Source organism: Drosophila biarmipes, chromosome 2R (assembly GCF_025231255.1).
Source record: "Drosophila biarmipes strain raj3 chromosome 2R, RU_DBia_V1.1, whole genome shotgun sequence".
Classification (NCBI taxonomy): domain Eukaryota; kingdom Metazoa; phylum Arthropoda; class Insecta; order Diptera; family Drosophilidae; genus Drosophila; species Drosophila biarmipes.
In genome coordinates, this window is record NC_066615.1 from 21,305,610 (window position 1) to 21,320,275 (window position 14,666).

A 14,666-nucleotide genomic window follows, 5' to 3' on the forward strand; every position below is an offset into this window, starting at 1 on the left:
CGTTTCCATAGATGTATCTCTCTTTCGGGGTTTCTCCAGTTCGCCCGACTGCCAACCATCCGTTCCCAATTCGAGTCTCTTCTTTTGTCCCGGCGATTTGTTCATTAGGTATTCAAATGACAAGCAGAGCCGCCTGCGTTAATGTGCCTCTGCTGCTGCCTGCGGCTCCGATTTTCTGGCCAAATCCGAGGCGCACGTGCTGGATAATTTAGAATGCGATGGCCGAAATCAAATGCCAGCGAAAAGGGTCCAACAAGAAAATATAATTAAATTCGATTCACTGCCGTTTGGGTTGCTCTGGTCCCCGAAGCACGCATGATTACCTTGGGAAATAGTGGGCAACTGGAAGGAGGCATTCGCGCTGGGAAAATCACTTGATGTTCTTTTTATCTTCGGTTTTTTCCGCATTCATTGTTTGCCCACTGGAAATCTCATTAAATTAAAATCAATTAATTTGCCCTAGCCCTGCTTACGCTGTTTGCGTGCCAGGAAGTGCCATTGCTCTCCGTTGATAACCTTTTTGTTGCGATCTATGAATGGGGAAGTGCTTTTTGTCCATGCGGATTCGCTGATATGCGTTTATTGACCCATCAATGGGTCATAATATTTGCGCAGATCCCCGAATATAAAAAAATTAATTTTAATTGAGTTTCATTTGCATTCCATCTTTGAAAGACCTGCATTTTTAAGCGACATATCTGCAAACTCACATCAAGAGATTAAAAATATTATTGCCAGCGCCAAAAGTATGCAGCGTTTTTACATTGCAATCAGCTGCAAAAAAACTGGGCAGCGTGAATATTTTATGGAGAGCTTTTGGGCTGTTCATAAATAATATTCATGTTAAGTTTGTAAACTCGTTTCTGTTGTCTCATTGGAACAAAAACATAATATAGATATATGGCATACGGTGGGTGCGGTCTATTTTTTTAGGATTTTCTTCCACACAGACAGCTACAAAAAAATTTAAAGAAAAAAGATTAAAACTTCTGTATAAAAAAGGTTGATATGTTTATTTTTAACCAAAGAGTTACAATTATTATTGAGTAATGATTTTTTATAATGCTTGTTACTATTCTGTACGGAGTAGTTTTGTTTCATGGCAATTGTTAAGCCCTGTGAACTGTTTGCAATTGAACAAAAACATTTCCCCTTATTAAAAACACAGAGCAGTACTAATTTAAATCCATTTATTTTCTGTATTTTGCAATTTACTGCACAATAACTCAACCCACAACACGTTGGACGAAATGTCATATGCTGCTGGTTTACACATATTAAATTTATTCCATAATCCTCCGTTTTGGATTTTCATCTGGACTGACATAAATATACTTAGGCTAGGCTTACAGCAAGGTCACATATATCACAAAGGTCAAAATGCACACGCAACACACACGCTTGGAACATACACTGACAGAAATTACAACATTCATTCAAGTACTGACTAAAGGGGGGCCTAAAATTACGCCATCTCCTCCCTCATCTGATGATGCGCACTGGGATGGGCACTTAGAGTGGGATTTTGCCTGCTGGTTGGTAGGGCAGTACCCGCCGCCACGGATTTCTGTGACACCTCCGTGGGGGCCTGGCGATATCCTCCGGTCAGACGACCCACCAGATTGTTGACAGCGCGCAGCGTCGAAATCGGAATCTGCGGAAAATTCGGATGAATCGTTGCGGATGCACTGCCTCCGGCTGGTGGCGGGAACTCACCTCGAAAATGCTGTCGATCAGGGGTCGCAAACTGAACATTGGGTACGAGTTCTCGGAGGCATGGGCCGGCTGGCTGTCGCCGAGGGACAAAATGGCCGCGTTGCTCCCGGGAACCGCTGCTCCCGCTGCAGCTGCTCCGTTCCCCGGACTCACTCCCGCCGCCAAGCTGCTCAGCAGCAGGGCCGCGTTCTGCTGCAGGCTGCCTATGGTGCCCGCGGGGGAGGAGGATGCGGAGGCGGAGTTGGGACGCTGCTGGTACTGCCCGTAGTCCTGGCTGGGGTAGAGCACCATGTTCTGGACGGGCATCGGCTGCAGTAGGCTCTGAAAAGGTCACCAGAAAGTTAATCACACGTCAAAATCAAGTCAACAGTTGTGAGTTAAACAATTTCAGCATTTTCTGCACTGATAAAAAATCCTGTCAAATGTAACAAATTATGATAGATTAAAAAGCAAACTTTTGTTTAAAGAGTGATTTTGTAAGATCTTTGGAGATTAAGATTAAAAAAACAAATAAAAAAATTTTAGAAAGGTTTTGAAAAGTGTTTTAATATTTAACGATAGCTAACTTAAGGTAAACCAAAAATATTTCTTAGAATTTTTGAAGAATTTTAAAATTAGGAAGAACATGCTTTTGTAGTTATTTGAAGAAATATTTTTAACGTTCAGAAGATTTACTCTTATATTTTAAATTATTTTTTTTAATTTTTTAAACGAAGGTAACATATTTTTCAGTGGATATTAAGATATAATAAATGTATAAGCAATTTATAAATCCTCTTTAATATGAAAAACTAGGCATTTTTGGGCGTATTTCGCAAGTGCTCATTCTGCGTCAGTAAAAATGGAAACTGCCGCCCGAGCAGGTTTTTGGGTACTCACGTCGTTCAGCAGCACCAGCTCGTGGCGCTGGCCCCTCGCGTAGCCGGAGACGCGGGTGAACTCGGTGACCAGGTGCGACATGACCACCAGGAGGACGAACCACACGAATCGGTCCATGGCGGTGATGATTATCTGAAAGGAGGGAAAGCAAGAGATATTATTAAAGGAGAGCCAGCCACTGGAGACGAGGCTATACATCATTGTTGAAGCTCATGCTGTCGACACATTGATCTTGGCAATCCGCACTTGAACGCCACTTGTTTGGTGTGCTGCGGTCGAAAGCGTTGTGATGGCGATTGCAAAGTCAAGTTGCAGCACTGCACATTCGTTCTGGCCAGCAGCCATGGCTGAAACGTAGGCCAAGCGGTCGAGTATCAAGTTTGGAAACCCAGTCGAGATCCGAGACAGAATCTGCTGCCTGTTGCTGAATGGCTGCCTGGCTGGCTGGCTGGCTGGCTGGCTGCCTGACCGGCTGGAGGTTCTGAAATGTGGATTAGACCAAGGCCAGGCAACCAGTTTTCAGTTTTCAGCTGGATGCCTCGAGTTTTTCCACTTGGCAGTGAGTGAATTTTCCCGGCCCCAAAGTATTTCGAAAGCCAGCCGTCCAAGGCGAAAGGTTCAACATAAAATCCGAATCCAAATGCAAGTCCAGCGGACTGTGAGCCCGCATTTAGTTACGAAAATATCTCCATCAATGGCCGTCTGTGTTTGTTGTGCTGTCTGGGGGCAATCAAAAATGGCAACATAAAAAGCCCGTGCAGAGCAGGTCAGAGTAGCAAGTCCAGCGGGCCATGACACTGCATGACTTTGGTTTTAGCGGGTTAAGGGGGTCCGCAGGGGCCGGCACTTAACCCTGCAATTGCTGTTGTCTAATTGTTACTCGAAAGGCAGTTAAGCGAACATTTTTGAGACGCCGCCGCGAGTCGCCGGAGATTCTGCGCCAGCCCTGACACAAATGCAGCCGCTTAATTAAACAAATAATTAAACAAATCTCGGCCCCGACCCTAGTTGGCCAAAAAGATTCTGCTGGCTTTGTACTTGAAAGCGTGAAAAACAAGGGTTTCGTTGTTCACCGAAGTTGAAACATGAAAATAGTGCCGCTTTTGTGGCGAAAGAAAACACTCATAAAATCATGCGCATACCAATTGGCATTCACATTTGTCCCACATTTATTTATTTGCTCTTTAAGCGCTTACAAATTTATGCCGGAAACGATTTTTCACTGGAGTGCGGGGGAAATTTATTGAAAGTTGCAAATATATTCTATGCAATTATCACATTTTTGTGACCATTTACAATGCAAATACGCATAGGCGACCCAGGACTTGCAAAACGAAAATGCCAGCAATTTAAGCCAAATTGAGGGGCTTTGGCCAAAGTAAAGTAACGAATGTGCAATTAATAATACAGAAAAACTATTTGCAGCAGATATAAATTACTGGGCCAGGACTCAAGTCCTTTTTTGTGAGGCCACACACCAATCAAATTGTGCGTAAGAATGTGAGATTCCATTTGCATGACAAAACCGAACAAGTGCCGCAAAGTAAAAGGGAAGAACTAGTTGGCCCAGTGCAGACCTGACTGTGGGACTTTTATACTGACCAAAGCACTTGCATTTCGCAATGCAAATTGAATCTGTCTGCAGCTGGCCAAGTTGAATTACGGCCAGTCGGACGGCAGACTTGGTCGAAAAGAGGAGAAACTGAGCAAAAACACACATTGCGGGCCAAGCAGTTTCCGTTTGCATACGAGGCGAATGCGTGATACGGCCCGTCGACATATCACGCATACGCCCCGATGTCTGGTAATTGTAGCCATCGATAGAGTAATACGTCTGCATACGTCAAGTACACGCAGAAAAACTCATTTAGCTAAAATAAAGTTCTAAAACTCTTGATCTATGAATGTTCGTTCTGAAAAGGACTCAAATTAAAAACTGTTTTTACCTAAATAGGTATCAGCTCTTAAAATTGAGAACCTTTTATTCTCAAAGTGCTCAGTATATGAGGTTCAGAATCACACGATGCTATTGCCTGGCAATTGGTATGTATATATGATTAGTATGTATATGATTAGTTAAGCTTAGCTATATGTTGCTCACACTTTCAGTTTTCAGTTATGAATTCTCCTACAATAGTGATTTAAGAATTATTCGTTCTCAATTCAGAAATAAGAAATTACTTTTGTAATGAATATTACTTGTTTAAAGTACAAATATAACTAGATTAAAGTCATATTACTTCATTGTAGACCCAAAGGTTTTTAAATTGTACATATAAAGTGTCATGAAAATTTGAGCTTATTTTGTTCTTGACATCGGAAGGTTTGATTCAACATTGAAAATGCCTGACTTAAGCACGAGATACTTGCTTTTTCTAAGTGTACTTCTGTGGGTCTTTCGTCTTACTCTGTTGACTTGGGCGCGCAAAAATCTTTTTGTTATTCTTGCTCAAAAATTGTCGGGCAAATATTGGGCAAGCAAACAAACAAAAGTCTAAGCGCGCGGGCAAACAGAGGCGCACATTTCATTGGGGGCGTGGCAGGACCCACATATGGGTAGGTACACCTACTCGTTTCGAGAAGAAGATTGAATTTACGAAAATAAGCAGCCCACGAACTTCTTGTTTGTCCGCAGCCAATAAACGTTAATTACTTTGCCAACAAACTGGGCCGCCGCCCCTTTGGGGTGGCAATTGGCGCCTCCCACTTCTTCTTCCCCGGTCGCTCGGGCTTAATTATAGTTTCGGTTGCATATTAGTGGGCGAGGGCCTTACACAATCTCATTTAACTTTGCTAATGAGGTAACCGCAGCGGTTCGCTCACCTGCCCGCCCAAATTCAATTTAAAGCCACGTGAAATCTGAAGCGTTTCCTGATTGATGACTGTCGGTGGGTAAAGAGTTTAAGGCTTTAAGTAATAAATATTACTAAGTAAAGTCTGTAAATAGTGGGTATAAGGTGTCGTACTATCTCAACCGGCTAAACGATAACTTTTTATAAATAATGCCCGAGAGCTATATGGTAAATCATTAATGTAAGATGTTTACTCTGTTTATATCTATTGTTTGTATCCATTTTTAAAAACAATTTTTATTAAACTGATTAAGTTATGAAATAATTTATTTTCCTAATTTTTTTGGAACACTTTTTGTTCATTTAAATCATATATTAAAAAAAAATGTTCAAGCCTAATGAAAGTTTTTCTTTTCCCTTTGTTGTTTGTTTTTTTAACTTAAATTGTATTTCACTTAACTTTTTCATCTCATAATTAGCCCCAATGTTGTTATAATTTCATAGTAATTTATTGACCAAATGCTGATTTATTTTTAAAACTTATGCCCAGTTAAATCAAAGTTTCCCTTCTTCTCTTTAAAGAAAAGGGACCCTTTGGTTCTTGAGTAATTGAATTTTCATTTTTGTTTTGACCACTTTTCCGGTCCACTGCCAATGACCGGTTTTTACGTTTTGTTCTTCTTTCTACTTTTTTGATTTCCTGAAATTTCACTCATAATTAGCCACATTATTATTATTATTTCTTTATAATTTGCATTTGATTTTGCTTCTGCCTTCGGTTTTCATCGCGTTTTTTACGCAGCCCTCGGGGCAAGTCAGAAATCTGGATATTTGTTGTTTGCGCCTTACTGTTGCTTTCTTTAAGCTTTTGCCCGGCAGCTGTTTGCTCGCGAAAATGAATACTAATTTATTCTAATCATTTCGAAGCGTTCTGCCAGCCGAAGCCTTTATCCGCAAAAGCAAAAGTGTGGGGAACGAGTTTTTCCCGAAGAGCATTTGGCGCGCTAATTGTTTTCATTGATTATTAATTTGGATGTTTTCGCGGGGCAGAGCCCAGGAAGCTCTGACCTGGGGTAAATGGGGCTTTTGTTTCGCAATTACCGGGCAGCGGGGCATTCAGATTTGTTTGCCCCGGTTTCCCCAGTTCTCTGAAGAGCGGTCTCGAGTGTCCGAGCAACAGTTTCGTTCGCTTTGGCCGGGCCTCTAATGAGGCAGCACTAATTAGCAGCCAGTTTCGGAGTGCCACTCGTCAGAATCAGCACCAGCACCAGCACCAGCACCAGCATCCGAGCCAGAACCAGAGGCGAATCGGACCCACAAGTAGAACCAGAAGTAGACCCGTAATCGGGAATCAAAGTGCCCGCGGCAGAATTCTCCAACTATTTCATTCCGATTGCTTTGCCTTTGATGCTTTGGGGCTTATGTTTTTGGCCAAGCAGGAACTCACCTCGTTCGTGATGTAGAGGCTGCGCTGCGTTGTCGTGGTTCTGGCCGTCATTTTGGCAGCGGCTTCAGGTCGGTCTTCCTTATACGATCTTAAAAGCGAGATCTTAGCGCCCGGGCGAACCGTTCTTTGCGAGTGCAGCTGCGCGAGTGCGGAAAACGCGCAGCGCATGCGCCGCTTTTATAGCCGCGTTCTTCCGTTACAAGAAGAGAGCAGCAGCAGCGCATCTCCGCTCTCTCGCTCTGCCAATGCAATGTAAAAGTTTGCACCTGAGTGCGAGGGAGAGGAAACAGGTAGCACACTGTTGCTGAAGAGGGATGGCGATCGCCTTTCTTTTACTCTCTGCTTTCTCGCTGTAATGAGCGCAGCTGCTGTTAATGTAACAGGGAAAGAGAGAGGTGAAAATTGCAATGAAAATTTGCAATAGCCAAAGAGAAAAATTCTCTCTGCTTTTTAAAAAACTTCAAAGTGGAAAGTGTAAAATGTAACTGTTAGCTTATGTAGATTATATTAACTAAAGTATTTTTTTTAAGAACCCTGAAGAAAGTGCTTTTAAAAAAATATTTGCAATATTCTGCATCTTCAGTAGCAACCCTAAGAGATTAGTGGTTAAGTAGGTAAGTAGTGCATGAGAGGAGAAAGAGCACCACTTTCGTTCTCTAAAGAGAGGGGGATTAATGCACCTCTGTTGGCACACAGGCCATCTTGCACTCTAGGGCTGTGCAAATCTTGGAAAGAGAGTCGGAGAGAGCGGCGAATTTCTTTGCTTCTGTGTGTTGGCCGCGCTTTCTCAGCATCGGCCGTTGCTCGCTGTAAACGGGTTTGAGGAAAAGTGGACCGCCTACTTTCGGTGTAATTGTCGGCTGACCCACATACCCGCCGAGCTCTTTGCACCCACGGCGAGCGGCTCTCGCCGTCCCGCTCGCTCCCAATGCCAAGCCGTAGGTGACTGCAGTTCAGTGAACCCGCTCGCTGATCAGTGGCCCGGAGCTTGGTGGCTCTAAAAGTCAGTGGTTCAGCACCGCAAGTGGCTCACCTCATCTGTCTGACCGCGTTTCGGGCCCACACCAGGTTTCGTTGCTCTACGAGTCGGACTTCAGTTGTACGGCTCTGAGCAGATGCACAGCGCCACTGCATCTGGCAGCGACCGCCTTGAACCCAGCCCCCGCCACCAGATACTAAGATACAGATACTAAGAGTACATATAGGACTGCCAAAAAGGAATACGAAAAGCCATTTTAAAATTGGAATTAACGAATATTCATTTGGCCGTTCTCAAAATAAAGCTGGGCAGCAAGTCCACTTCTCTACACCCTTACTGTGCCCCCAGAGACAGTCTTTGCATAATTATCTTAAATTTGGAACTCACATACACAAATTTGACTAAAAGTAGTATCAGAACAAGCTCAGCGAATTCCATAAAAAGAAGTTTATTTATATCTTGTATCTCATTTGCATGAATCTGCATTATACATGTGATTTCGGTCCGCTGGTTAATTGCTGGCCAAAGGTTCTGCTAATCAATAATACTTATTTCAGTAAGATCAATCACGAAACCAACAAGGAAATAGCCGGATCGAAATGAATATTTATCTCCTCCATCTTTTTGGCAAAGATTTAGATCTTGCGCTCTGTAATTGCCGAGGCTAAACCGGTTTTCATGCACGACTTGATCTACCTCAACACAAATTGATTTGACGGTAGACAAATCACCTAGTAACTGCCGATTTCAATTGGCCAATTAATAATCGCAGGCGAAGGGCGGGACAACCTTTGGCCTGTGCAGCGACTGTGCATCAGTCATCCGAGTAATTGTTTGCCTGGTCTACTTATGCATTAATTACTAATCCGCCGCACAGCCAGTCACGTGTAGCCCTCGCCTCGGGCTTGTTTAATTTAAATCCCAGTCCGTATTCCACTTTGCAGTGCCCCTTTGCGGCTTAACCTGCCCACCTTGTGGAAAACTGAATTAAGTCGCTGCACTGGCAGAAACCTCACTTGAAGCTCAAAGATACATTTCCTAAAAGTACTCGCAAGTATTGTCTTTACAAAGTATTATTTTTCAGGGCTCTCTATTACATTTATCCCCAAATATATACCTAAATATATTTACCCAACAATTACCAGGTTTTATATTTCTGTGTAGGAACTACTGCTTCTGATGCATTGTATACCTAAGATAAGATACCTAGATAAATAATTTAATTTAGTATCTGAAGGGTTGACTAATTTTTACAAGCCTTGTCTCAACAATGTATTACTTTTCAGGGCTCTCTATTAAATTTATCCCCAAATATATACATAAATATATTTACCCAACAATTACCAGGTTTTATTTTTATATTTCTGTGCAGAAACTACTGCTTCTGATGCATTGTATACCTAATGTAGTAGATAAATAATTTAATTTAGTATCTGAAGGGTTGACTAATTTTTACAAGCCTTGTCTCAACAATGTATTACTTTTCAGGGCTCTCTATTTTATTTATCCACAAATATATACTTAAATATATTTTCCCAACAATTACTAGGTATAATATTTATATTTCTGTGTAGGAACTACTGCTTATGATGCACTGAACTGGCGAATGAATCACGTTGAACCGGCTACGCCCTTAGGAACACCTCGCCTCGTCCGCCTCGTACAGTTTGCCCTGGCTAAATATAAACATTTAAGGTGGGGCGATCGAAGGGAGCCACTGCGAGATTTCAGCAGATACGGCTATTTGCATTCGCCTTTTTTCGCTCGCCAATCAATATTTGTTTGGCAATTTTACAAATTGCAAACAAACACATAAAGCCGGGCCGAAATGCAAGCCGAAACAGCTATTGACCCTCAACTTGAACTAGAAAACCAAATAACCGGGCGGCCCGCACGGCGTTAAATTGAATTGTGTGTATGTTCCGCCCCACCCCACCCCCCACACATATTTTGTAGTACCATTGTGTTGTTGCTCGCTGACAATGCATAAAATTTGAATAGCCCAACAACGATCTCTAGGAACAACAAACAATCGCAACAATGGTGGACAGCTTCGAAACTGCCGTTCAACGCTTTTTGCACCTTTTTCTATGGCTGGTCACACTTGTGTGTTCGAATCGAAGATGGAGATGAAAATGGGTGTGAACTGTTGCGGTCAGGGGCGGAGGAAGGGGTTTCCCAAAGAGGGGGTAGTTTGTGAGTTTATAAAGTAAGTTAATTGCTTGGAGCATTAGGGAAGGGGACTTACATACAGTTTAAATTTTAAAAGAGCAATGCACACATCGAGAGTTCGATGTCAAGTGCTTGGGAAATTTGAATATATAGAAAGTATATTATATTCTTGGCATATAAGAGAATGTCCTAAAAATTTGAATTTAAATTGATATGAATTGTAATGATATGTAATTTTAAATGCATAAGGTACTTATAGAGAGTTCAATTCCAGGCGCTGCAAGATTTATTTTTGAATAGGAAAATTTTAATATTAATTTATAAGGAAGGGGTCTAAAAATAAATTTAATTTAATTTAGAGGATGCATATGAAGAGTTCAATTCCAAGCACTATAATATATTTTTTAATAAAACTTTTTTTTTTTTATTTATTATATCCAAGTATATAGTATAATCCAAGATATATATTTTATTTCGTCGGCTTTAAGATACTTTTTGAGAATTTAACACCCCCCTTTGGGAGCCCCTGGCTGACATTGCTCAGGGTCACGGAGTAGCTGTATAACGCGGGGCTAATCAGCATAGCGAAAGAGCCAGTGAAAGGGGCAGAGAACGAGCGAAAGGGCCTTGACTTTGCCCGGGGCAACCGACTCACACATGCCCATAAAAAACGCTACCCACTTTAGCTTGGCTGCCGCATTTTGCTTTAATTTCATTACGCTTTTTACTTTTTGTTGCTTGTTTGAATCGCTTCTTTGGCTTTTTGGCGTCGATTTTCGACTTTGTTTTTGTACGTGACCTTTTGGCGTAAAAAATCGGTTGATATTTTCAGCGCTTCGACTGGTTCTTCTGCGCTGCCCTTTTCCGTACGCCCCCCACTCCGCACGAAGAACACGTGCAGATAAACGTTCCCAGAGATACACACATATCTGTGACAACAACTACATATTTTCGCTTTCCAGCTTTGATTATTTGCTTAGCGGCTCCGCCGTTTGTTGTTCGAGATATTGTATATTGTATATTGTATCTCGTAGCTGTTTATGTGCGTTCGCACATGTATTGTTTGCTACGCTAACGTTTTCTTCTTCTTGGCGGATTTGATTTAATTACTGGGCCAAGTTTGTTATTGTTTCGAGTGGCGGTGGCTAGCTAACCCGTAATTGAGATAATGCCCCAAGTGCTCTGGGAGAAATGAACAAGGTTCGGCGGCGGAGTTAAACTACAATTAAAGCGACCCACGAAGGGGGAGGCAACCCCACGCCATCGTTAATCATGCGGCTAATTAATGCCAGAAGCACCGCTTTCATTGGCCTCGAAATCGAATGAGGAGCAGCGCGCAGAGGAGTATCGCACACACTCGATGCCAATAAAATCAATTTAATTAATTCGCTTATTTCAATTGTCTGCCAAAAGTGGGTATTGTTTGTTTATTTAATTTACGCCTTAGAACGGCGGTAATTTGCATTTAACCAAGCAATGAAGTGTACTCGATATAACTTGTTAACGTTTTACTATCCGTATTTTTGACACGTGCTTCGTTCCTAGGAACCTTTTTAATTACAATTTATAAATATTAATTTCGTTCATATAATTCAAATTACTCGCCGGTTTTGATTGTATATAATTTAATTATTCAGAAATGGCATATTGAAGTGTTAATTGAGTGACACATATGCTAATGCGTTTATTAATTTCTGTGCTGCCTGCTAATCTGATTAAATGTGCACGTGTTGTTGGTACACAACATTTTTAAGAATGCCATAGAATTTTTTTAAACCAATAAGCTCAGGATTTAAATTTGACTATAGAAAATAAATGCAATTTATGTGAATGACATTTTAATCTCGCAACTGCATGCTTTTTGCATATGTGAGGATTAACTTAAAAAATATAATTTTATTAATTAATGAATAATAATATGTTTGTTTTGCTTAATTAATGAATTAAATTGTTGGGGTGTTTATAATAAAATATAACTTTTATAGCGGAAATTCGGCGGACCATTAAGCGGACTTAAAACTTAAAATTCCTAAAATTAGTTCTGCAGTTAATGTTTATAATTAATCTTGTGTTGGCAGCGCTCTTTATGTATCTGTATCTTTTCCAAGACCGATGGTCGTTTGTCCGACTTAAAGACCAAATTAGACAATGGCTCTAATGGAACTTTATCTTCTCTACTTAGAGAACAAGATATGGGGGTTCCCGAGTCTCCACTCACTCACGTGGCTGCTTGTCGCAGTCTACGTGACGCGGATCACGGCCAAGAATGATAAACTAATCTCGATTCATTCAGAACCAACTTAACGCTCCATATGAATGCAGCTGCGCATGCGCAGTGACGCAGGTCGACTGACGTGTCGCTATATGTAGGTTTTATATATAGCTTTTATTTATAGCTTTATGTCGATCAGTTGGCCAAAAATACTAAGGCATTTCCGCTCAGAATCAAAATTTGCCAAGTGACGCTTCGCGCCTTAAATACTTTGTAAGCGAAACGATCGATGAGATCCCCGCATAAATTAGACATTCGAGCGCTTACTTTCGTTTCGTCGCCGGAACATCTTACGTAACTTGGCACGCACATAATTAATTAGAATCCCAAACATTTGCTCAGCGCCCAGACTGGCAGCCAAACAAAAGCAAAAGTTCTTAACTGCCAAACAAATGCAAATGAGTCGCGGAGCTGCGACTGACTCACTTCCCAGTATGTAAATAAATCTGAATCTTCAGCCACCTTGCGAATATTTAGATAGGCAGACGGAGATACAGATAGCACAGCATTCAGAACGGGGCTCTCATTCTCATTCTCAGATCGTGCGATCTGCCAGAAGCTTAGAACCTGAAAAGAAAATCTCGCACATGGCTGAATAATCAGATTGCTGAGCCCAGAACCCAGAACCCAGAACCCAGAATAAAACCTGAATCGGAACTCCGGCCACTATGTGAATCGCAAGAGATTTCGCCCCACGGAGATCGCAATCAGGAAAATAAATATGTTCTGTGTCTTGTATCATTAAAACTATATATCAAACAGTTTGAGCAACCATAAACCATCGTGGAATTGGTTATAAAGGGTCGAAGATGGGGATACTCTTTTATAATTTTAATTAGCAAGTGTTTCTGGCCAAATTAGCTAATAGGATATGGCATAGCAGATAACACCTGTCAAGCTTCTAATTAAATTATAGCTTTATAAATTGAGTTAATTCAATAAATCCATTATAAGGTAAAAAGACTAAAAGGTAGGTAAATAAATATCAGGAGAGTATATTTCTTTCTGTGCCCAATTAATATAACAGGTCTATTATAACGTAAATATACCAATTCTAATAGCTCAATATAAAAGCAAATATTCATACAACAATTTAAATATATCACTTATATATTACTGTCACATCTATTGCACCCAAGAACCACATTTTGTGGATCCCTAAAATCACGCCTTTTAAAGATGATATGTTTAGATACTATATACTGAAAAATATTCAAATTTTATTCAATAACTAACAAAAATTCCACTCTAGAACGTATTTTTCTTAGCAACCCGAGTTTTATTTACCTCCAGAACTTGAAACTCAACTCGCTTGCATATTGCTTATGGGAATTTATTAGGTTTTGCAACTATGAGATTCGCATAAAAATTTCGCACGTTTTGCGGGAGTTTGCCATTTGTGAAACTTTCATAGTCAAGTAGTGAATTTCGCATACGAAAAGGTTGAGTCAACAGAGGCGAGCAAGGGAGAGTTTCTGGTGATTCAAGTAATATTTAATAGACCGCAAACTATGAAATGTAATGGGAGTCAGAAGTGGGCTGTGAAAACTTTGGCATTACCTTATCCAGCTGACTGCGCCTCTCAATCATTTTGGCCACCCAATTGAAACACTCCCACTCCGAGGAACTCCAGCCACTTTTCACTCGCGAGCACTCACACTTGAATGAATATTTGCTCGACTAATTTCCGCCTAATCGCGATACTTCTTCTACTTTCGGGTACTTTTGGCGAATTTTGTTGCGGAATCGCAGTGGAGTTCCGTGATGGATAGCAGATGGTAGAACGCCAGCCGCTCGGAGGCAACCGTCTCGCGTTGTATGAAATTCGCAACTGAACTGAGCTGAGCACTTAAGAGTCTCTTACCCGCCACTCGAGCCGCACTCCTCAGGCCCCGTCCCCGGGCCTCGGGTTTCGGATCTCAGATCTTAGATCTCAGGCCCCGAGCTGCGATACACAAGCCTGACTTCAAGCCGGCAACGAAGCGTCTCACGTTTTGTTTTCTTTCTGTTTATTTGTATTTTTTCCGTTTTCTGTTTTCAGATATTTTTTCTGATTTTTTCTGAATTTGGCGAGCCGAGCGGGCTGCCAGGCGAGTTTCTCAGCTCGGCGCCTAACGTGTTTGCTCGGGCGGGATGGCCTGGCGGTGGTCTCTGGGCAGGGGCTTCAGGGGCTGAGGGGCCTGGGGTGGTCGCTGGGTGGTTAAGTAGCCGAGCACGTAGCTCAGCTGTTCTTCGTACGCGCTGCGCGTGCGCAGCTCAGCCCTTTCGCAGGCCATTCGCGCGGTGTAGATACACGGGGAAATATAATGGCAATTTATTGGGAATTTACTAATACTCTTTCTGTGAAAAATGGAGAGATTCCACCAGAACCTAAACCTAAAACGATTTTTCTAAAATAAATTTGAAATA

General features: G+C 41.6%; 1 protein-coding gene across 3 annotated transcripts; it reads right to left on the minus strand.

Moving 5' to 3' along the window:
* Window positions 1-1,173: 1,173 nt before the first annotated feature.
* On the minus strand, window positions 1,174-14,101 carry LOC108022223 (uncharacterized). 3 transcript variants are annotated; one of them, XM_050887183.1, is made up of 4 exons: window positions 13,818-14,101; window positions 2,596-2,727; window positions 1,717-2,037; window positions 1,174-1,654 (listed from the first exon to the last, which is right to left on the minus strand). In XM_050887183.1, exons 1-4 carry the CDS (start codon window positions 13,845-13,847, stop codon window positions 1,466-1,468), a joined length of 672 nt encoding a protein of 223 aa, XP_050743140.1. In that variant the 5' UTR covers window positions 13,848-14,101; the 3' UTR covers window positions 1,174-1,465. The 3 variants fall into 3 exon arrangements, with proteins under 3 accessions (XP_050743140.1, XP_016946567.1, XP_016946568.1); XM_017091078.3 differs by lacking the exon at window positions 13,818-14,101 and adding an exon at window positions 6,835-6,986; XM_017091079.3 differs by lacking the exon at window positions 13,818-14,101 and adding an exon at window positions 2,792-3,353.
* Between the last annotated feature and the right edge of the window lie 565 nt (window positions 14,102-14,666).

Coding starts and splice junctions, on each gene's coding strand:
- LOC108022223 (XM_017091078.3), bottom strand. CDS start 6,885: ATGACGGCCAGAACCACGACAACGCAGCGCAGCCTCTACATCACGAAC. Junction 2,728..6,834: donor GCCTCTACATCACGAACGAG/GTGAGTTCCTGC, acceptor CCCTCCTTTCAG/ATAATCATCACCGCCATGGA. Junction 2,038..2,595: donor AGCTGGTGCTGCTGAACGAC/GTGAGTACCCAA, acceptor TGACCTTTTCAG/AGCCTACTGCAGCCGATGCC.